Source organism: Gigantopelta aegis, chromosome 9 (genome assembly GCF_016097555.1).
Source record: "Gigantopelta aegis isolate Gae_Host chromosome 9, Gae_host_genome, whole genome shotgun sequence".
Taxonomy (NCBI): Eukaryota; Metazoa; Mollusca; class Gastropoda; order Neomphalida; family Peltospiridae; genus Gigantopelta; species Gigantopelta aegis.
Window position 1 is genome coordinate 48,462,816 of NC_054707.1, and position 23,464 is coordinate 48,486,279.

The 23,464-nt window shown below is 34.6% G+C and overlaps 1 protein-coding gene across 1 annotated transcript in view; it reads right to left on the reverse strand.

The window, feature by feature from the left end:
- Positions 1–23,464, reverse strand: part of LOC121380677 (sperm-associated antigen 1-like) — a 38,626-nt gene that overhangs the window by 9,630 nt on the left and 5,532 nt on the right. The window contains exons 3-19 of the mRNA XM_041509616.1: positions 23,178–23,252; positions 21,567–21,651; positions 19,937–20,059; positions 18,272–18,333; positions 17,309–17,421; positions 16,158–16,216; positions 13,351–13,450; positions 12,520–12,597; positions 10,592–10,698; positions 9,314–9,941; positions 8,450–8,624; positions 5,776–5,856; positions 4,893–5,253; positions 4,400–4,507; positions 1,837–1,926; positions 1,370–1,483; positions 634–757 (exon numbers count right to left, since the gene is read on the reverse strand). Of these exons, the coding sequence (XP_041365550.1) occupies positions 634–757; positions 1,370–1,483; positions 1,837–1,926; positions 4,400–4,507; positions 4,893–5,253; positions 5,776–5,856; positions 8,450–8,624; positions 9,314–9,941; positions 10,592–10,698; positions 12,520–12,597; positions 13,351–13,450; positions 16,158–16,216; positions 17,309–17,421; positions 18,272–18,333; positions 19,937–20,059; positions 21,567–21,651; positions 23,178–23,252 (2,483 nt within the window). The remainder of the gene's footprint in view (positions 1–633; positions 758–1,369; positions 1,484–1,836; positions 1,927–4,399; positions 4,508–4,892; positions 5,254–5,775; positions 5,857–8,449; positions 8,625–9,313; positions 9,942–10,591; positions 10,699–12,519; positions 12,598–13,350; positions 13,451–16,157; positions 16,217–17,308; positions 17,422–18,271; positions 18,334–19,936; positions 20,060–21,566; positions 21,652–23,177; positions 23,253–23,464) is intronic.

The window sequence follows — 23,464 nt, forward strand, 5'->3', positions numbered from 1 at the left end:
GTTTGTACTGCATTATATTTGACTTCAGAGACAATGCAAGTCAATTAAAAATGAAATTTTATATGTGTATAATTTAATGGTAATTTGCAAAGAAACATTTTTATTTATGATGAATTTCTTTTTCAAATTTTGTTATTTCAGTTAGTATGGGCTAAAAACTTAGTAACATGTTTTTATATGAATTTTAACTGTATTCATGTATTTATTATCGGTTTCCTTTTGACGAAACTGTATGCAGTCAACACATGGCTATTAGTTAACAAAGAACATTCTAGTTTTGAATTTGGCTGCACAGGTATATTTCAATGTGACAATTGGAGGGCTAGTTGAACATGAGAAGGGCCAGTAAGATTTATTTTCAAGTGGCCCTGCTGGCAACCATGGTTTTCATGTTAATTTTCAACCCTGAGGTAGACCACCAGTATACAACAATCTGTACCAAAGTCCATGATGTAATGCAACTATTTGCTTGAAATAATTTTTGGTGTCCTAAATATTTACACAATTTCAGTATTATAGTGGATCCTTCTGTCTGCCACAACGTTGCCGAGTACAGCCAACGGTGGTTTCCATTTTCAAAGACAAAAACTTTGATGCCTTCAGGGCTTCGGACAAGAAGATGTAAATACATACTATGTTCTTTAGTGCCGTCTTCCTCGTCACCATCCACTTCTACAATATTCATCCTTTTCCTCGGTTTGTCTTCTTTCTTTGAAGGTGTGGTTTTAGCACTCTGACAGTTTACTTTTTCCAGTTCCTAGGCAACAGTGAAATATTTAATATTAGCTATTAATTCTCTGTCATAATCATATATGTCCTGGACATAACCACAATACTATTTATCTGTCACGCTTGATCAGTCAGAAGTAAAATGTTTACCACTTCAATGAGCTGAGGATGTGAGTTGTACGTCCCCAAACAACTTACTTTCATTTACACTCTGCATAGCCAAATCACTACAGTTAGTCCAGTGAGTTACTTCCCTTTACCCTTTAGGAAAACAATTCAAAATCTTGCCCCTGGCTATCTAGAGACAGGCCCCGGGACAGACATGCTCAAAACTCTAGTGGTATATGAGCATGTAAACATTATTTGCAATCGCACTCAAAATCTTTACCTGTCATTTGCATAAACTGAAAGAAAGTTTTTGAAACTGGACTAGTTCTGCAATGCAAAATCATTAGCAGTAGAGGCTAAATTATTTATCTTTTGCTGGGCTTTTCTTTTTTCAAATTGGTCAACTCATTTGGATTGGGTATCGCTCTGGGACCTCAGACTTTAATAAAAGGTGTGAATATTGCAACACTTGTAAAATGTCATTCTAATATCTAATTGCAACTAGACAAGATACTGTCACAAGATGGCAAACCTCTTTGTAATATTTTTTGACTATTTCAACTTCCTTCTTGGCAGCTACATTATTTGGTTCCAGCTTCAACAGAGTGAAGAGATCTTGGAGACTTTCTTTGTACTGGTGCATCATCTAAGAAGTGAATGAATGAATGAATGAATGAATGAATGAATGAATGAATGAATGAATGATATGAATGCTATAACAACACCCTTGGACAAAAAAAACATCAACTATTGGATATCAATCAAAGAAAAATATGAGAAAAAATAAATATAAACAAATGACGTCAATATAAAAATAAGTCAAAAGGTAAATTAACACAGTGGAAAGACCTGTGCCAAAAAAATATAAACATCACAGGTAGTAAGTCTTTTTTTTGCATCTTGTTATCTTATGTTTGAGATATCACATGCCAGGCAAACTGTTTACAGCCCTACCTTTTCACAAAGACAATTTGTTACAAACTGTGTTCTCTTTCTCACCTTTTTCGCCTGTGCTTTCCTGTACAATGCCTTAGTGTTCTCTGCTTCCAGTTCCAGAGCCTTACAACAGTCGGCATGGGCTTCTAGTGCCTAGAAAAAGAGAGATCATTAAAGATGGTCTTCTGTGGATATCAACTCAACCTTTCTCAACCCAAATGACCAATATAATAAAATGAATACATGTAGCTAGTATTGGCATTAACTAAATCTTTTCAGCAGGTTTGCTATACATAAAACATTGTTACAATCTGGGCGTCTTCACTTCTTGGCGAAATGTCCTGGAAATACCCTAAATATTGTGTACAGAGTTTCAACAGTTTCAGTTTAATGTAACATTTGTGCTTACATCCAATAAAGGTTCAAATACACTGTTCTGGGCACCGTTCCACAAAAGAATCGTAGCTAAGGTTAATTGTAGTGACTTAAGGTGAGTTTTACAACTGACACTGTAATCTTTACAGTCGTTCTACAAAGCAACCTTACGGTAGTCGTAAGTACCCCTTTAATGATTAAAATCTTCTTTGCGAAGAAGTGCAAATTAGTTAAATAATAAATTGGTTTCCGACTTTTTGGAACATCTTGGATGTATTCATTGGTATCAGACATCCAGGAAGTAACTTTGTCAGTTTATTTGCTAAGCGATAATTGCCGAATGCATAAGAAATGAGACTTATCTCCCATATTTTTGTGTGAAGGTCGTATTACGAAGACAGTTTTTCATCGAACACAGTTTCATAAAACATATTTGGTATTAGAACCATTTTAACACAAAACATTAGAATCCTTCTTAGAAAATGATCAAGTCATCATCCAACTGCCATTTGACATCTACGTTAGTGGATTACAACTGTCTCATATCAATTGTAAATTTTCACCGTAATTTACGACGAAAGAAAGCTACAGCGTGTCGTGGAACAGGCTGGCAATTGTAGAAAAAAGTTACGGTCGTAATGATGGTATTTACGGTGATAGTAGTGCTAAGATCATTTCGTGGAACAGGGCACTGGGCACCAACATCAGTTATCACTCCAGGATGGTGGGTTAATTACTGTTCGTGAAAGTTAAGTCGGTGAAGTGGTCATACACCTCTTCAGTTACCTGTCAAAACTCACTCTGGTTGGGAGGCAGTACCAGGTTGTGAACCCAGTACCTACCAACTTAAGTCTAATTCATGACTTAACTACCATAGCTAGCTCTGTCACTCGCCAATTGCAAAATTTAAAAACAAATCGCAAATTTTATTTTAATTTGGCTAAATAATTTCAGGTATTGATTGAGAACTGTGAATTTCTGCAATTGTTGAAGTACAACAGCAAATTTGGTAAAATTATCTCATAACCCAGAACTAACCCTACCACTATTCAGTGTTTTCGCCGTTCCATTTAAGTGGAGCGGCCTGCCCTGCTATTGCATTTTGCTGCCCTCCTTTCACATTCTCCACCCTGCTTTATTTTTCTGCGTCCCTCTTTAGTTTCCAGCACCCTACTATATTTTTCAGCACCTATCTCTGCTATTTCTAAATGCACACTTTTTTCCACACATAAAAAAACACAACGATCAGTCTGCACACTGGACATCAAAGGAAACAAATCACGTTGTGTAGCCTACGAAAAAGCAATTGACAAAACATTTATGACAGTTACCGTAACGTAATTTAACAGTATTTTTAACCTTCTATTTTGTCCCATACCTGTATCCATTTGTATGTTTTAATACACACAATAAAAGTTATGTTTTATTTGAGCTTTTATTTGAGCAATGAATTTTTTTTTTTTTTTTTACGGATTCGGCAATCTCCGATTGAAAACCCCCCCACACTTATCTGGCGTGATCAGAACAGTCATTCTGTCTTCTGTCCTCAAATGCAGATATAATTGGTTGTAAATGATGATTTTTACTTTCTGTCATTTCTGTCATTCTGTTTATTCAGCAGTTCTTTATAAAATATTGTAAACTTTTCATTTTTGGGGGATATCACTGCTTATAAAAACAATGGAAGTGGTAGTGTTTATCATTAAAATCATTTATCTTGGGTGCCAAATAATATATACACCGCCTTTACAAAAACGAAACCACTTTTTATCAGCTGGCGATAATATTTTATCACAGCGACCGATTCATTCGATGAAGATGGCAAGAACAAAAAATGTATCCGACATTAGGGGATCACTTTACAAACTTTTTATTGTTTTTCGTATATCTTGAAATCTTTATTAAAATAATATTAAAACTTTGATCGGTTTAGCAAAACCGGAACTGCCCATGAATGTCAGACCGATATCTTTGGTTCAATTAAAAGACGAGTCTGCTTGTATTTCGTCTAAACTTTTTTTTACCTTTTTGTAGGCAAAATAAGGAGTATGTCTTTCCACAATATCTACCAAATAACAATAATATGGTAACCAAGCTCACACACACACTTTTTTTCTTTTTTTGTTGTTGTTGTTTTGAATGGTGTAGTGCTGTGCGGCAGCCATCCTTTAATTTTCACCCAGCGAGAACACTGCTATTATATGACCAAGGCTGGTTTAGTTTGAACAAACTGGATGTGTTGTTTGTTTACCTGATTTAACCTGAGATAGCACAGAGCTCTGTTCGTGTAGCCTACAGCTCGGTCTGGGAAGATATCTATACACTTCGTATAGCACTCTACAGCTTCCTTGAAGTTATTCTGGCAGAAAAACACAAACATTAATACAAAAAATTCTTTGAAAACCAAATTTAAAAACCCCCACACTAAACATGTGAATAAAAGTGGTTGAAAAAAAAAAAACGTTCACCAAAATTGTGGAAGTAGTATAAAATTTAGCTGATGCTTTCTCTTGTTTTGTTGGGTTTTTTTAAAATGAAAATAACTTACCTCAAAACATTATGCTAAAGCAGCAAATCAAAAATTATATTTCTGGTGAACTAAGTAAATGAACTCACAGCTATATTCCAAGAATAAAAAGCAATTATTTATGATTTAATATCACAAATTTACTATTTATGCATGCCTTATTTCTTTCCTTCAGTATGTAAAGCCCAAAGCTATAGGAAATACATAAAAAGAAAACCTTCTGGACGTTTTCATTGCCTTGCAACTTCAGCTGCTGGAAGCACCCATCAGGGTCTGGACACTCCACACAAGAATCGGCCGCATCACCTTCTAAACAACTACCCTCGGCCGCTGGGTCCACCCCAATGGTGTGAGAGTCGGCACAGTGTGTATTCTGTGCTATGGTGTCAGCAGTCGAGGGCTGGGAGGGACTGAGCAAGGGTTTCTCCGCTGATTGAACCTGAACTGGCACACTTGGCTTCTTGCCGTCAGGACCAACTTCCAGGATTAGAGGGATTTCCCAGGGGTTCACTTTAACAAGTGGAGGTAACTTCTCACGCCATGTGGATCCATGTCGGTCGCTCAGGACATGTTGGCATCTGAGTGAAAATTAACTCATGTCATGTCAAATAAACAAGATAACAATCTTATGATATTAAAATTAATTATTTTAGTGTAATAAAGTTGTATCATTTTGAAATAATTACAAAATCCACTCAAAACAATTCTCCCGCGACATAATAAACAAACAGACACAACTGAATAACTTTTCAAGAAAAACACTTCATGGTGTTCTATATTTTTAAACTCTTTCCCTCCCATTCTTGACTGCAGACATGCAAAACTAACATTAAAAAACCCATTCTCTACCTCAGTCAACACGTGACCAGTCTTCGTAAACACAGCAGTCATAATTCATTTTATGAGGTCAGATAGCAGTATGTTACAAATACATTAATTTTGACTTGATATTTTCTCCATGAAATCCTTTTCATTACTTCATGATAGAAAATCTTAAGTTATAACCCGGGTAAATTCTGATATAACAATAGCACATTCTTATATTACACAACTGTACATGACAGTTAGAAAAAAATGTAATTAACAACTCTTAAACTCACCTGGAAGATCCCTGATGGGCCTGTTGTATAGAGCTATCTATACTTAGAATATGCTTGAAGTCAACATAGGCCTTAGGATACCTACAACAAAAAACATACAAGATTTATATTACTTATTTCTTAATCAACATAGGCCTAAGGATAGCTACAAAAATAAAACGGACAAGATTTATACTACTTATTTCTTAATCGACATAGGCCTTAGAATACCTACAACAAACAACGTACAAGATTTATACTACTTATTTCTTAATCGACATAGGCCTTAGGATACCTACAACAAACAACGTACAAGATTTATACTACTTATTTCTTAATCAACATAGGCCTTAGGATACCTACAACAAACAACGTACAAGATTTATACTACTTATTTCTTAATCGACATAGGCCTTAGGATACCTACAACAAACAAAGTACAAGATTTATACTACTTATTTCTTAATCAACATAGGCCGATACCTACAACAAACAACGTACAAGATTTATATTACTTATTTCTTAATCGACATAAGCCTTAGGATAGCTACAAAAATAAAACATACAAGATTTATACTACTTATTTCTTAATCGACATAAGCCTTAGGACAGCTACAACAAAAAACATACAAGATTTATATTACTTATTTCTTCATTGATATAGGCATTAGGATAGCTACAACAAAAAACATAAAAGATTTATATTACTTATTTTTTAATTAGAAAACACAGTTCAGGGTCCGTGCTGTCGGTAGCAAAATTAGCCATTGGCCAATTTTAAAAAAAAGGTTATTAAATCTGCATGTGACTAAAATTTTGGCTAAAGACATTTTTCCTTCTTTTTCAGTTGCAACACTAAAAAAAATTGTTTCGTTTAACACCACTAGAGCACATTGATTTATTAATCATCGGCTATTGGATGTCAAACATTTAGTAATTTTTACATAGAGGAAACCTGCTACATTTTTCCATTAGTAGCAAGGGATCTTTGATATGCATCATCCCACAGACTGGATACCACAGTACTTGATATATCAGTCGTGGTGTAGTTCCAACATTAGTTTCCTTTTATTAAGTAACAATGACAAGAACAAAGTCATAGGTACTACTGCTCAAGGTTTCTTTTATGTGGTTTTTTATTACCGTATACGCAAATATTTTCGCGGCTAAAATAATTCACGATCGGGCTTTCATTTTACATTTTCGCGACTGTGTCCCCCGATAATAAAATAAAAATTACCCATATTTCATTTGCCAAACTGTTTTCAATGACGATTTCACGCACATACTTGGACATGTTCACTATGCTGTCAGCGAGACCATTACCATTACCAATATTTATTTACATGCTCATATACCACTAGAGTTTCGAGCATGTCTGTCCCGGGCCCGATCTCTGGATAGCCAGTCAGACGTCAATGTTGAATGTATGTCTGATAAGACTATTGTCATGTTATCGATGGAACACGCACATGCGATACAGAACATTGAAAAACGCAAATATCAGAAGAAATAACTTTTCATTATTGGTGATACTCACAAACTTCCATTTACGGTTACAAAGAAAAAAACAAACAAACTGAGATTACGTAACAACAGACTTGCACCCAAATGTGTATCATTTGGATCAAATCCATATGACCAGGCAGGTTTACAGAATCACGTGACCTTGCGGACCTCCGACTGCTTGATTCTGATATGGGTTGGGCGTGTAGAGATAAGACTATATATTATAAGGTAAATAATAATACACCAAATCGGAAATAAGTTCGCGCGTAATTAAATTCGCGGTGCTAACAACGTGTTCGCGATTTACGCGGTTTATTTTATTCGCAAACATATTTGCGTATACGGTATATTAATTTATCAATACTTAGAATATGCTTGCAGTCAACATAGGCCTTAGGATAGCTACAACAAACAACGTACACGATTTATACTATTTCTTAATCACCATAAGCCTTAGGATAGCTACAACAAAAAACATACAAGATTTATATTACTTATTTCTTAACTGACATAGCCATCAGAATAGCTATAATAAAAAAAATACAAGATTTATATTACTTATTTCTTAATTGAAATAGGCATTAGGATAGCTACAACAAAAAATGTACAAGATTTATATTACTTATTTCTTAATCAACATAGGCCTTAGGATAGCTACAACAAAAAACATACAAGATTTATATTACTTATTTTTTAATCAAAGTAGGCCTTAAAATAGCTACAAAAAACATAAAAGATTTATATTACTTATTTTTAAATCTGCATGTGACTAAAATTTTGGCTAGAGACATTTTTCCTTCTTTTTCAGTTGCAACACTAATTGTTTTTAGAGCACATTGATTTATTAATTATCGGCTATTGGATGTCAAACATTTAGTAATTTTTACATAGCTATACATTCTATATTTTTCCATTAGTAGCAAGGGATCTTTGATATGCATCATCCCACAGACTGGATAGCACATACCACGGTATTTGATATATCAGTCATGGTGCAGTTACAACACTAGTCTCCTTTTATTAAGTAACAATGAAAAGAACAAAGTCATAGGTACTACTGCTCAAGGTTTCTTTTATGTGGGGTTTTTTTTTTTACATTCAATCTTCAGCTTAGATGTGCTAAAATAATCTATTGTCAATCACTAATTCCTCCTCATCTGATACAGAAACGATTCAACCAACTTACAGTTCCAAGGCTTCATATGCAGTAGCCCGTCTGAGCAGAGGTTTTATGGAATGTGGAACCAGATCCAAGGCTTTTTTAGAATTGTCTACAGCAGAAGAACAATTGCCCATTTTGTGTAAACATGCAGCTAGATTGCTATGCACAAGAGATAGGCTCACAGTGGTTTCTTCAGTTACTGAAAAGATACAATAGGAAACACTGCTTACAGTACACTGTAAAAGCAAGTAAATATTTTCTTTATGTTCATGTCCGTTTCTACTTGTAAGAAGCTATTTGATTTGATTGTTATATTCATATGGATGTATCAAAAGCTATAAAACAAGAGGTCGTTGAGGCTGGAGTATTTGCTTGTGCAGACTGCCTTGACAAATTACAAAATTTCAGAACTATCCAATCAAAATACCTGGGATCTATCAAAGATCTCTTAGGATCTCTCAAGCAACATCACATCAACTTTTCAAGTCTTTATGCACTGCACTGTGAGATATCATATTGCAAAAAGCCCATGGACTGCTTATTTTGTTGAAATGCACAGCGGAAATGTATTTCCCAAAGGTATTCAAACCTGCCCTAGGCAAGTTATTCACAGTAATGCTTTACATTCTGGCAGGCAGGCAGATAAATCTGCCACGCTTAATAAATAAACAGATTATCAAAACTGTCAAACTTTGGTTTTAATTAAGTCGGACCAACATATCCACACAAAAACAAAATCAACTGATCTGCAAAGCTTTCTGTCCCGGGTCAGACCACTGGCTATCCAGAGATCGGGCCCGGGACAGACATGCTCTAAACTCTAGTGGTATAGGAGCATGCAAATAAATATTGCAATGGAATGATCTGCAAAGTTACATCAAGTATTACCTTTCCCAAATTTGGTGATAGCTTGTTGGTATTTTTCTGAAGCCTCTGCATACCGCCCTGACCTAAACAGTGTGTTCCCTTCTTCCCGCAGTTTGGCACAGCCGGATGACATGGGGTACTGATACAGCACCGTTCGGGTGTGAAACGGACTAGATGCCCCGGCAGCTGCCTCTTGTGAATCAGTGGGAGTGTCTGTTCTAGTCTCGCAGTCTCCAGAAGCCAGACTAGTGTTTCCGTCAAGAGAGGAATGTGGTGATGACTCGGATGTTGAAGCGACACATGTCGTATTTGTGGAATTTTCCGACTCCGTTTCCTCATTTACTTCATCACTCTGCCAAATATCTTTAGTATCTCTGTTTTCAGCACTCATTCCAGTAGGACATATCGTTGGTCGGTCTTGACCAGTTACAGCATTCTCCTTAACAGATCCTCTATTACCCTTGACGGTCTGGTTCGTTTCCTCTCCAGTTTCAGTTTTCTGCCAGCCATTGATGACTTTCTGTTCCACCTCCTTAGTCTCCTCGGAATCACTGACATCTTCAATCTTCATCCTTCTACCCTTCACTTTCCTCTTCTCTTTCTCAGATTTGTATTTCTTTTCTTCTTTTTCCGATTCTTCCAATGCGGCCTAAAAACATAACTTATGTTAACAGATCTATGTATCAGTCTTCGAAACATCTCATCATATGAAATCAATAAATATGGCTAAATCAAATTGACAGTGGGTATTTTAACTGTCACAATGATTCACATATTAAAGTTTCCAATACTCTGAAAATGTTTGTATTCCTAATAAGAAAGTAAGTTATGGATTGTGTGTGCTCAACAGTGAAATATATTGCAATATTTTAATTTGTTTACAATATTAATTGCAGAGAGTGCTCAAACCATTACTAACAATGTATTTTTGTGACCAATACTAGAGATAGTAGCCAACAAAAGATCAAAGGGCAATACATCATGTGAAAAAACTGACTAATCTATTCTATTCTAATTGGGTTATTAAATATTATTAATACCAACAAAGTGATAAAACATTATTACATATAGACAACAAACCATTCAGGTGTTTATTTTAAGCAAAAGTTACTTGTTTAAAATTGCTGTGGGCAGGCTCAAAATTGCAGTAGGTGAACATTTTGTCTACAGCAAAAACATTTCAAAGCTGCTGTGGGTAACAAGTTATGAAGTTTCAGCTCTTAGTTTACATGTTTTGTAAATGTTTATCAAAAGCTTTATCCTTAACTCAAGTGGATACTAAACAATAACTGTAAAAACCTCTGCTCGTTTGTTGTTGGGTTCCAGCTGCAAAACCTTTTCAAAACATTTCTTGGCTTCCTCGAAGCGCTTCTTTCCTTTATAAGCCATGCCCATCCTCAGAAGAGCTGAAATAATGATACAAGAGTAACAACTGCTTCATATCTAGCACACATTATTTCTGCATCACTGCATTGTGCATTGAGATAAAGATATATGTTAGCAAAATTAATGTGTAAGTCAGAGCATTAAAGTACCATATATCACTGTGTATTAGCCGACTTTTCAAGCCTCTAAATACCATCATGAGAAGAGTGGTTGGCCAATACAAGGAGTCAACAAAAAACGTCTAAGAAAATACAACAAAATATTGCTGTGTACGGAAATACGATACTAACGAAAACGCGTCGGTCAATCTAGGCTTCAAAACCTTACCGTTGTTATCAAATATATTTAACAGCCTGTATTAAGTCTCATACAAGGGTCCATCTGATTGTTTGATATACGCAATAAAAGTTATACTTTATTTGAGAAATTAAATTAAATTAATTTAATTTTCATTGTCTCAACAATTTCCGATAAAAGCCACTAACAAGTAGCACCAGTATTTGACACCAAATGTGTCACGTGATCGGAACGGTCATTAAGTATTTTTATGACCGCTGATATTTTGTCCTCAATTGAAGATTTAATTTGTCAGAAATGAAGATTTTTACTTACCGTCATTGTTGATTTTGCAATTCCTAATACATTATTAGAAACCATGTTTTATTAGAGATATCACAACTTATAAATAAAAAGAACGGAATAGGTTCTGTTCATCATTGTAATTATCTGTTATGGGTGTTAAATAATATTTACACCACCATATAAAAGTGAAACTACATTTATCAGCTAGCGATGTCCATGCCATCGATTCAATTGAGAACTAAAAAAACCCCAGAATAATGTTATCCCACATTAGGAGATTTTTTTTATAAACCTTTATTCTTTTTCAGCTATCATAAAATCTTTATTATAATAGTTTTTGTACACTGTACTTTGATCGGTTCACTAAAACAAATTCCCGCGATTCACTGTTGCCCGAGATCGACAATATCTCGATCAGATATATCTATATTTTAACTACATAAAAGTTGAGTCAGCTTATACCTCATACCAACCATTTTGTACCAGATATTGAGGGAAAAACTAAGGGGTCAGCTTATCCACAGAGTCAGCTAATACACAGCGATATACGGTATCAAAGTAACAAGTATACATGTCAAATTTCCTAAATATCTAAGCAACCGTACTGACATAGCCCAATGCATTTTGAGAAAACTTACAGTTTTCTCTTTCATGAATATTTAACCCAACTTCTTACTATGCACACCTGCCCTACACCCCCCCCCCCCCCCCCCACACACACACACCTATGAACTGGTCTGAACATCCCAAAAATGACATCAGTGGGCCCATTGGGCTATTTCTCGTTCCATCCAGTGCACCACAAGTGGCGACAGAGGGTTTTACCTCTCAATATCTGTGTGGTCCTTAACCATATGTCTGACACCATATAACCGTCAATAAAATGTGTTGAGTGTATCGTTAAATAAAACATTTCTTTCTTTCTTTTTCCCAAAAATGTATCAAATGATTTGAAATGCACATGGTGTGGTGAAAGGTTAGGTTAATGTATGAAGGAGAATATTTATTTATTTATGGCATATTCAGAATAATAATGCCATTAAATTAATAATTACCAGTCACAAAAAAAGTAAGTAATAAATGTTGAATAAGATGCATATCTTGCTGATTCTGATTTAACTTACATCTGAGAATGCTGAACAAAAATACACCAATTAACTTTTTAACTAGTTTGTCTCCACATATAAATCTGCCAACTGAAACATACATTTCACATTTTATGCATTAATGAAGTAAATATGACAGATGTTTATAATTACCTTTAATATTATTTGGTTCTTCTTCAATGACTCGTTCCAAATCAGTCAGGGCATAGTCCCACTTTGACAACTTCAGATCTACAATAAAAACCTTGTTCAATAATATTTCTCATACAAATTTAATAGATGTGTGTGTGTTGTGTGTGTTGTGTGTGTGTGTGTACATGTGCATGCAAGTGTGTGTGTGGGTGTGTAGGTACCTGTGTGTGTGTGGAAGTGTATGCATGTGTTTATGCAGGGCTTCTAGATTATGGTAGCCCCACTCCCATGGCTAGTGATATTCAATGTTATAACTACAATGTAAATAACTACTATAGTCATGTCCGATGGCTAGCAATTGTTTTTGTTGTCAAATGTTGCAGTAAAGTTTATTTTGTAAATATGAATATGCTGCCCCCACCCCAATGTTAGTGTTTTTAAGCTCTATCTCCCTGTTTAGGTGACATATCCAATTATTACTATTATTTAGTAAAATTGTATTAACTTAAAAGTAAATTAGGTCTAGTGAACTTTTAACTGTGGCTAGTAAATGTTTAAAATCACTGATCCCATGGCTAGTGGATTTTATAAATATTCTAGAAGCCCTGTTACGATGTACATGTAGCAATGGTATTTGTGTGTTTGTTGCTTCATGTGTGCACATGCAAATGTGTGTCGATGTACATGTGCACATATCTGCTTGTGTGTGGGTTTGTGTGTGTATGTGTATGTGTGTATTAATGTGAATCTACATGCATACTTTTGTGTATGTGTGTGGTAATTGTAATGTGTGGATATTAGTGCATGTGAGTGTTTAAGTTTAGAAAGGGACAAGAAACCACTAGTACTTACAAGCTAAAGCTCTGTTGTTGAACGATTTAGGCAAAGGATGTATGGAGATACTCCGGGAATAGTACATAATTGACTCATCATAATCACCACAGTTGAAAGCCTGAAGAAAATAATTTAATCAATAAAATTTCTTCTTTCAAAGCCATATTTTCTTATTTTAAATATTTCAACAAGTGGCACTAATGTACAAGTTTGTGTCTATGATTTTGCTGAAGCAAATTATAAATGTTCACAATTTCCTCATGCATGTTTTGTACATTGTCTACAAATAAAATACTGTATATCTTCGACTATAAGTCAAATTTTTGACACCAACATTTTCTGCAAGTATCCAGAGGGTCGACTTACAAGAGAGTCAACAAAAACCCCACCAAAATACCCCGCCCTGGCATGTCGTAAATAACATTTTGCAAGTCTGTCATGGGTGTTTTTAAATCACGATCTCATCTCAAAGTAGCCTCAAACTCACAATAGTACTACATGTACTTACCTTTAATATTTATTCACTGCAATAAAACACTATTTGATTCTTGTGATCCATTATTATTGTTTTCACAAAGCCACTTAGCACGTATCAGTAAACAAATGTACCCGTCTCTGAACCAAAAGACTTGAGAAGTGGTTAATTAGGCAGCTTACAATACCATCCACAGATAATGATATAGGGTCATAATCCAGTAAACTTGAAGCTAGTGAAGTCGGTGTGTTGTTTAATGTTAAAACAACACAGCCAAATCGATCTTTGTTTTAATACTCAGCCAGTGATATGACGAGGCCGGTAGGAAGAACTCACGACTTACATAATTTCCTGCTCCTGAAACAATAGTTACCGGCCTCGTGTGATCCCAATACCAATGAAAACGAGGCAAACCTAACGAATATTAAATAAGCAAACTTGGCTTGTTTCAATGGTGCAGTAATCAATTACATACTAACCTAATGAATATTAATTAAGCAACACCGGCTTGTTTTATTGGTGCAGTAATCAATTACACAGATTAATTTGGATATAATTTATATGTACATAAAACATTACTTTATTCATTTCTCGATCGTCACAGCTATTTGTATACCATTTTTCATTGCCACAATTTTTTGTTTGTTAATAATCATGCCGAAACGGAATTCTTATGATGCAGCATTCAAGCTTAAGGTTATTGCCTTTGCCGAAGAAAATAATAACTGTACTGCAGAACATGAATTCGATGTTAGCGAAAAATTAGTGTGAGATTGGAGATGTAAGAAGGAAAAACTTCAAACATGAACCAAAACACTCAAGAAGATGCAATCAAATCCTAGTCTATATGCGGGTATGGAAAATAACTTGAACGAGTGGATCCTGGAACTTAGGCAAAATGGTTACATCGTAACACAGATGTCTGTACACATAAAAGCTTTCAAGGATCTCTGGGGTTGGTCACTGAGCGATTGTGAATTTGATTAATGATTCAGCTGTGAATACAATATTTGTACTTGTTGACAATTGTTTCTTTTGAAATTGGACACCATTTTATGGCATTTAATATTGAAGGTTGTAATTATGAAATGTTATTAAAAAGAAACTGTAGTAAAAATGTATACATAGTGTTTTCTCTAGCTTGTTTTAGCATGGTGCAGCACCATGCCTCAATAGTCTAGCACCATCTTGCCTTAATCAGCACCATGCTGCCCTGAGAATAAACAAGCCTTTTTCACTATTTAATTCTAAAATTGCCTTTATAAAACACCCAAAAAGGTATTATTAATTAATAAAATATGCCCTTTATATCTTTTGCCATTCTTTTATTAAAGCAAGCACATAAATTACATTAATGTTTATTTCAATTAATTTTTGTGTATTTTTAATGAAAAACAAGTGCCCTGAAAATGGTGAAAATGCCCCAAAAGTGTTTGGTCTACCATGCCGTGCCAAATTTCTAGGGAAATCACTAATACAGTAAAGTACTTTTAGAATGAATATGCTTATAACAAACTACCAGTCAGAACGAACTGATTGTAAAGTCCCGTTTTTTCCCCTATATAGTATTAATAAACTTTAATGTATAGAATGAACTATGCATTGCAAATTAATGGTTAAAACGAACCAATTTGTTAAAATTGTGAGGAATTTCAGTGTAACTTAGTGCATATACAACAAACCAATCTTAATTTTTATCTTGTTTGTATCTTATCAGTCAGTAGCATTAACGACAATGCATCCAAAACAACTGCACTGATATTGATGATAACGGATGAAATATTATAATTACAAACACCACTAATTTCTGTGTTTAAATTTGAAAAATCCAAAATGGCTGATTTCTTGAATGAAAACGGCTACCGTCCGCAAATGTGTATAATGAATTATTGCTATAACAGACTGATGCAGTTCGTTATAAGAGTACTATACTGTATATAAAAAAACCCACCTTGTTTGTTGTATTTGTTTACATAAATTTAGTTTCAAATAAAAACAATGTTTCATGTTACTATAAAACATAACATACCACAGAGGGTGCTCATACTGATATGGAGGAAATAGCTTAAATAACAAAATAAGTATGGCGACGTTTGTTGTTTGTGAAGTGAAAATCTCATACCACGACCGTATAATAACAATGATATATTTGTCATCATTTAGTAATGTCGAGGACAACTTGCCACAGAAACTGGGTCATCTTATAAACGAGTCAAATAAAAAATTGCTGATTTTATTACCAGAGAGAGGGGGGTCGACTTATAGACAGGGTCCACATACAGGTGAAGATATGTGGTTATCAGAAAATTGAAAACTAAGAAAGATATTTTTATTAACCACAGTTGCTTACTTCATTTCCTTTGTCTTTCTCCATGTTAGCCTTTCTGAACTTTTCCTCTCCAGATAAACCTGAAACAGTTATATAGAAAGTAAACAACAGTGAAATCTAAAAAAAATATTTAAATATGTCTTTTGTTAACGACACCACTAGTGCACACTTATTTATTAATCAGCTTTTGGATGTCAAACATTTTGTAATTTTGATACTCTTAGAGAGGAAATTTGCTACATTTTTTCCATTAGTAGCAAGGGATCTTTCATATGCACCATCCGACTGACAGGATAACACATACCACAGCCTTTCATATACTAGTGGTGGTGCACTGGCTGGAGCGAGAACTAACCAAATGATCCTGCCAATGGGGATCGATCTCAGACCGACTGCACATCAGAGGACAACTTTACCACTGGGCAACATCCCACCCTGAGTAAAATCTAAATTCAGAACATATTAATCCAAATTTTTCACATTCAAAGGACTGATTCCTCAGCACAGTTTAACACTTAGGCCAGATAGTGAGACAGGAGGCTTGCTGACTACTCTTAACAAATAACAGTAAGGGATCTTTTATAGGTATTGCCTATAGATAAGAACTCGCATATCACGGCCATTGATATAAAATTTGTGACACCCTGGTTGGCAGGAGTATTGTCATATATACATAATGCATGTTAGTGTACTCTTTTAAACATTGCACCCCACCCGGAGTACTGTAGGTGTCCTATTTAAATGCTACTCCACCTCCATTTGCTCCTGATATGTATCATTAATTAATCAAAGATCCTGTTTTAAAATGTTTTGTTATCCATTTATGAAAACTACATTAATTAAATTTAATTTGTCTATGTGTGTATATGGGGTGTGAAAAATATATGCCCTGAAAATGACAAAAATGCCTTGCAAAATGTCTAGGGAAAACACTAAATCCATCTTTAGTTCTCCACTTTGACTATTTCTCATTTGTATAAGCATGTATTAGACAGAGTTCATATACTTTATCAATGAAATTCCATGACTTTTCATGACATAATCATCAACAAACGTTTTGATGCAAATTTCTGCTCTTCAAGTGTTAGTTTAAATAAGACATTTTTTTTCACTTTTAATGATTTTCCATGACCCATGTGGATGTTGTGAGAGAAAACCAACTGCAATCTCACCACTGGTGTCAACTTTGGGACTGAGGTCCTTGATGCTTCTACCAGAGGGTTTTGTAGCCATCGTCGTTTTTTCCTCCTTGTCTAGTCGCTCCAGTTCCTGGTCTACATCAATCCTATAGAAACAGTCACAAACATCATCATAAAAAATATCATAGCATCTTTAAAACAGACAACCACATACAAACAATTACAAATTTCATCACAATAAAATCCTAGAATTTTAAAAACAGACAACCACATACAAACAAACAGTTACAAACTTTATCATACAACAAGAAAAAAGAAAAAAAGTGTTTTATTTAACGACGCACTCAACACATTTTAATTACGGTTATATGGCGTCAGACATATGGTTAAGGACCACACAGATTTTTTTAGAGGAAACCCGCCGTCGCCACATAAGCTACTCTTTTTACGACAGGCAGCAGGGGATCTTTTATTTGCGCTTCCCACAAGCAGGATAGCACAAACCATGGCCTTTGTTGAATCAGTTATGGATCACTGGTCGGTGCAAGTGGTTTACACCTACCCATTGAGCCTTGCGGAGCACTCACTCAGGGTTAAGTGTCTTGAGTCATAGAGAGATCACAGAATCCTATGGACAGACAACCACATAAACTAAGCGGCAGGTCATGCAACACAGAAACAAAAGTGGCCAATAAAAATAAAACATATTTTATATACATGAGAACAAATTTGTAGTAATAGCAGAAAGGCTTATAATTACATTTTTACTGACCTATAAATCACTGGTGGTTCAGTTATGAGAAATTGCTATAGTAATATACAAAGTGGCACTCACAGGGGTCCTACAGGTGCCACATTTAACAACTGTTAAAATATGCTGTTTTCAATCATAATAGTAAATACTGTGATATACTAGGGAGGAAAAGATAAAAAAAAATGCCCTGCATTGTGAAACACAGTACACCTTTAAGACTCTTTGTGGTTAAAGAAACTTACTTGTCCCATTCTCGAAAATCTCTTGGTGCCACTTTTTTTTTAGTTTTGTCATATTTCACTTCCTTAAAAAAAAAAACATTACAAGTTACAAACCTTAATTTTTTTTAAATATGAAAAAAAAAAAAGTAAAACATTTTAATATACTGAAAATTAAAGCAAAAATTTCAATTTATCAGGATTAATGCTCACAAGAAAAACAATTTTAATGCTTCAGTTTACTACATTTAGTGCTAAAGTTTGTCTCAGCTTCCATAAAAGTGTATTCTGTAGTAGCTTCAGTTAACAGTTTTAGTAAAACTAAAATGAACTACATAAATAATTAGCAAAACAACAGCAAAAGCTTTTGTCAGTATACAACATTTTTGGAGTTTTTAACAGTAAATTATGGTGTCGTGGCAACTACAAACCTTAAACAATATTAGTCTAAATTATATTAAAGGGACATTCCTGATTTTGCTGCAATTTTTAGGATGTTATCGACTAACAGAGACTTTTTGACAACTGTAAGTACATATCAAACATATTTTTCTGCATAAAATATTAGTGGCTGTATATTAAATGTGTTTTTGATCGTTCTAGTATTTGTACTAGGTTAAATGTTTCTAAAAATTATTCCAGGGCTCGAACTTAACGGTGGCACCGACGGCAATTACCAATTGCCATAGGTAGAGAGCACTTTTGTGCCATCGGTAAAACTCCTCAACAATGGCAAAATATATACACCAGGTGTACATAATCTGCCAATATTTAACATTTTCACATTTGAAATATGTTTACATACAGCAAAATAACCTTTCAGTCATATTTATGTTCTGCAAATGTCACTTTAAAAAATAATTGCCATAGGCAGGCTCAAAATGGCCATCAGTTGGCTGTTTCACCCATGGCAATTCTTTAAAAAATTGCCATGGGACACAAATTCTTAAGTTCGAGCCCTGTATTTAAAGACAAAATCCAGTTTGGCCTTCTTACAAATATTAAGTCGACCAGGAACACATTGAATATACAGACACTGATATTCTAAACAAGAAAATATATTTAATATGCAAGTTTAATCGTAGTAATATTTTATTAGTCGGAAACACCTTATAATGCAGCAAACTCGGGAATGTCCCTTTAATATTTTCTCAGTTAATATTACTAAATATCATCTTCAAATGGCTATTTTACCAAGTATAATACAAGAAATATGATCTCTTAAATTACCAACTGTTCATACACTGTATCAAGGTTTCAGTAACTGTAGTGGGATAAACTAATATAATTAGGATACAGACCTTTATAGGCAATCTTTTATTACACTATATGACTGTTTTTACATGTACATGCATAACCAAAAGCAGAGTGAAAAATATTTTTTTCCTCCCCATTATTTAAAAAGTTATTAATACAATTCTACCTTAATTACCTGAAAATGTTATATACTCCCTACAACTAGCAAACTAACTTATAAAGAAAAACTCTGTTATAAAGTTTTATTCGCAGGAGTAAAATTTCACAACTGATAATGACAGCCATCTCAAGGTTTGCGATTTTTGTTTGTAGATGCCAGTTTGTTTTAATCATGTGTCTAATTCCATATTCTGATACTGTTAAATCCAGAAAACCACTAAATATTATCTTTAATGACATGTGTTTTGCAGTGTTAGTGAAAATAACAAATACCCCGTCTCCAGTAATTGTGACTCCCTCCCCTCGGATTGGAGGAAGAGATGAATCGTCGTCTTGTGTTAAATTCATATTTGTCTTCAGACTGTCCTCCATGGTTTTCATATCCGACATCCAGTCCTGAAAATAAACCAATACACATGTATGAACTCGGTTATCTTGATGTGACTGTTCCAACTTGTTTGCCAATAATCACTACCATTTTTAACAAAGTTTGTTTTATTTAATGATGCCGCTAGAGCACATTGATTTTTTATCTTATCATCGGCTATTGGACGTCAAACATATGGTCATTCTGACACTGTTTTTAGAGGAAACCCGCTGTCACCACATAGGCTATTCTTTTTACGACAGGCAGCAAGAGATCTTTTATTTGCGCTTCCCACAGGCAGGATAGCACAAACCATGGCCTTTGTTGAACCAGTTATGGATCACTGGTCGGTGCAAGTGGTTTACACCTACCCATTGAGCCTTGCGGAGCACTCACTCAGGGTTTGGAGTCGGTATCTGGATTAAAAATCCCATGCCTCGACTGGGATCCGAACCCAGTACCTACCAGCCTGTAGACCGATGGCCTGCCACGACGCCACCGAGGCCGGTCCCATTTTTAACAATTAAATATAATATTATATATAACCTTGTTTACAATATCAGTGTGTGTATGTGCCCAATGCATTTCTAGTCATCATAATCTTTGTGGTAACTATTGCATGGCTTCTACAATTTTTATAAAATCCATTAGTCATGGGATCAGTGATTTTTTAAATTTACTAGCCACGATAAAAAATTCACTATCCCTACTTTATTTTAAGTAAATACAATTTTACAAATTAATAGTAATAATCAGATATGTCACCTAAAGAGGGAGATAGAGCTTAAAAATACTAACAGTTGGGGGTGGGGTGGGGGCAGGATATTTATATTTACAAAACAAGACTTAACTGCAACATTTGACCAAAAAAATTCACTAGCTGTCGAGCATGGCAATAGTAGTTATTTACTAGTCCAACATTGAATATCACTAGCCATGGGAAAGGGACCATCATAATCTAGAATCCCTGCTATTGGCCTAGAGAGCTTCACTTTTTAATTTTCAATTTTGTCACCGATATTAATTTATTAATTTGTAATTATCATCTTAGAATATCCACATGACAAGTTTAAAAACTGTCTGTGACATATTTAGAGAGCTGTTATAAAAAAAAGAGCATCAACAACAACACCAACGTGTGGCTGCTGTAGTGGATCTCTATTTGACAGCTGATTAGTGTTTACATCTTGATTGCAATCATTTGGATAAAAGAGATGTCTAAAAGTCTTTGAAGTAATACAAAATCTTAATGATTCGGCGGTGTGTATGAACAACCTGTGAAAGCCAACACCTAAAATAATAGAAGATGTGATGGCCTATAAAACAGCTCGGCACTGGATGCTTTATAACACTGTAATTTGTGCAAAGTGATTTCTAGATCCTGAGACATTAATTTGCTGAAGAGGCTGATTATTCATACTGTTACTAGACAGACAGACAGACAATGTATGAATCATAAGATACATATATCCATTATGAGATAAAGCAAAAGAAACAAATTTTAAAAATTGCAAATTCAATCAATGACAATCTAACCTTAAGTTCTGACGTAAGAGCAGTCCTTTCATCTTTATCAATATCTTTGAATGAAGGAACAGGAACAGTTTTTCTCAACAAAATGCTTCAAACAGAAAAAGAAAAAAAAAATCAATAATAAATAATACAGAGGTGCTATGCAGTTGTCAAAATACTGGCTAGAGATTTTCAAAGCAATCGTAGCGCTGCTACAATATCGTAAAACCGTCATACGCTATGATGTCACTATGACACATGCTATAGCAGCGTCATAGCCTACGATTTCAATGTTATTGAAATAAATTTGTATACAAATTTTATATGTACGTATATGTACACATTACTATTAATAGTATTATATTATAATTAAGTAATTGTCGCCATTATAGTGTGTGTTCATAGAAGAGGGCCAAGTAAGTTGGTAAACTTGAGCCCAATCCTTTTGTTGTTCATAAATTTATCATGCAATAAAATGTTTTCAAACAATAGCCAGTGACAGATCCAGAAAATCCATTTAAGGGGGCCCCAGTGACATGAGGTAGAATGCCAAGAGAACTTTGGGGGAATTTGGGAGGAGGATCGTACAAAAAAATGAAAATTAATATACATGTATTATAAGATTTATTTATACCAATGGCTCTATTCGTTGACTAAAAGTGACGTAACAGTTAACATGCGAATGACACGTGCATGATCAAGAACAATGGGGTTGTAAGGGGATGACAGTTCAGTCTTTATCTTTTAATTATATTACATCATAGTGTCACAATATATTTAATGCAATATAAAATTTTAATAATTTTCCTTAATAACGGCATAATTTTTGTTTGGAAATCTGTCACCAAGACTGAAGGCCCCCCTTTCAAACACAAGTAAATCGGTAAAATTTGTTTAGTTGGTTTGGGGGGGTTTATTAGGCCACACAGCACCAGAAAAGGATAGCATATGTTGTCAATATAAATGTCAGAGAATTTGTTTTATTAAACTACTGGAACACACAAACTCACTCACTCACTCACTCACTCACTCACTCACTCACTCACTCACTCACTCACTCTCTCTCTCTCTCTCTCTCTCCAGAAATATACGTTGATATAACTCTCTCATAGTTTGCGAACGTAAGCAAAACGTTTGCTGGTTGAACTTTGGATTGGTAATTTACATTTATTTGCACTCGTGCCCGATGGAGCTGAGATTCAAATACTTTAGTAATAACGGTCCAGCTACTGATTTAATATTTACTTTTAATGTGTTTTCAGATTACAAAGCATATTTTATTTTTAACAATAAGGAAAAAATATATCTTGAAAAAAAATCCAATATAGTCCACAGCAAAAAAAAAAAGCCACAGAGAATTAAAAACTCCTCGGCAATCTCCACAGCACTGCAAATTGCCACGGGCAATTGCAGGGGTTGCCTCTTAAAGCTTACACTAGTAGACTCATAAATGTGCCACTAGAAACTCTAAAGAAGGCTGTGTCCAGAATTGCTATCAGTGTGCATGCATGAATACCCGACTATGTCTACTTGATCAATATCCACCACATATCTTACTTAACAACACATTTGAAGGCAAAGGGAATACGATTATATAATGATCAATCAAAACCAAAGAGCAGTTGTGTAACTTACTTTTTAGGATCAAGTTCTTCAAGTCTGTCTTCTGTCAGTTTTTGAAGTTCAGGATAATTACCCTCCTCCCCTGTCCTGTATTCAAGCAAATACATTTAGACCATTTATAATATCTTATTATATTACATAATACAGAAATAATTCATAAACCAATCTTCTTCTTTTTTTTTAAATATTTGTACATCATCAGTATGTGTCATTAAAATTCATTTAAAAAAAAAGTTACAGATAGTTTCTCTAATGGCGTACAATCAGAGACTTTCCGACAGGTGGCACTCATGCACTAT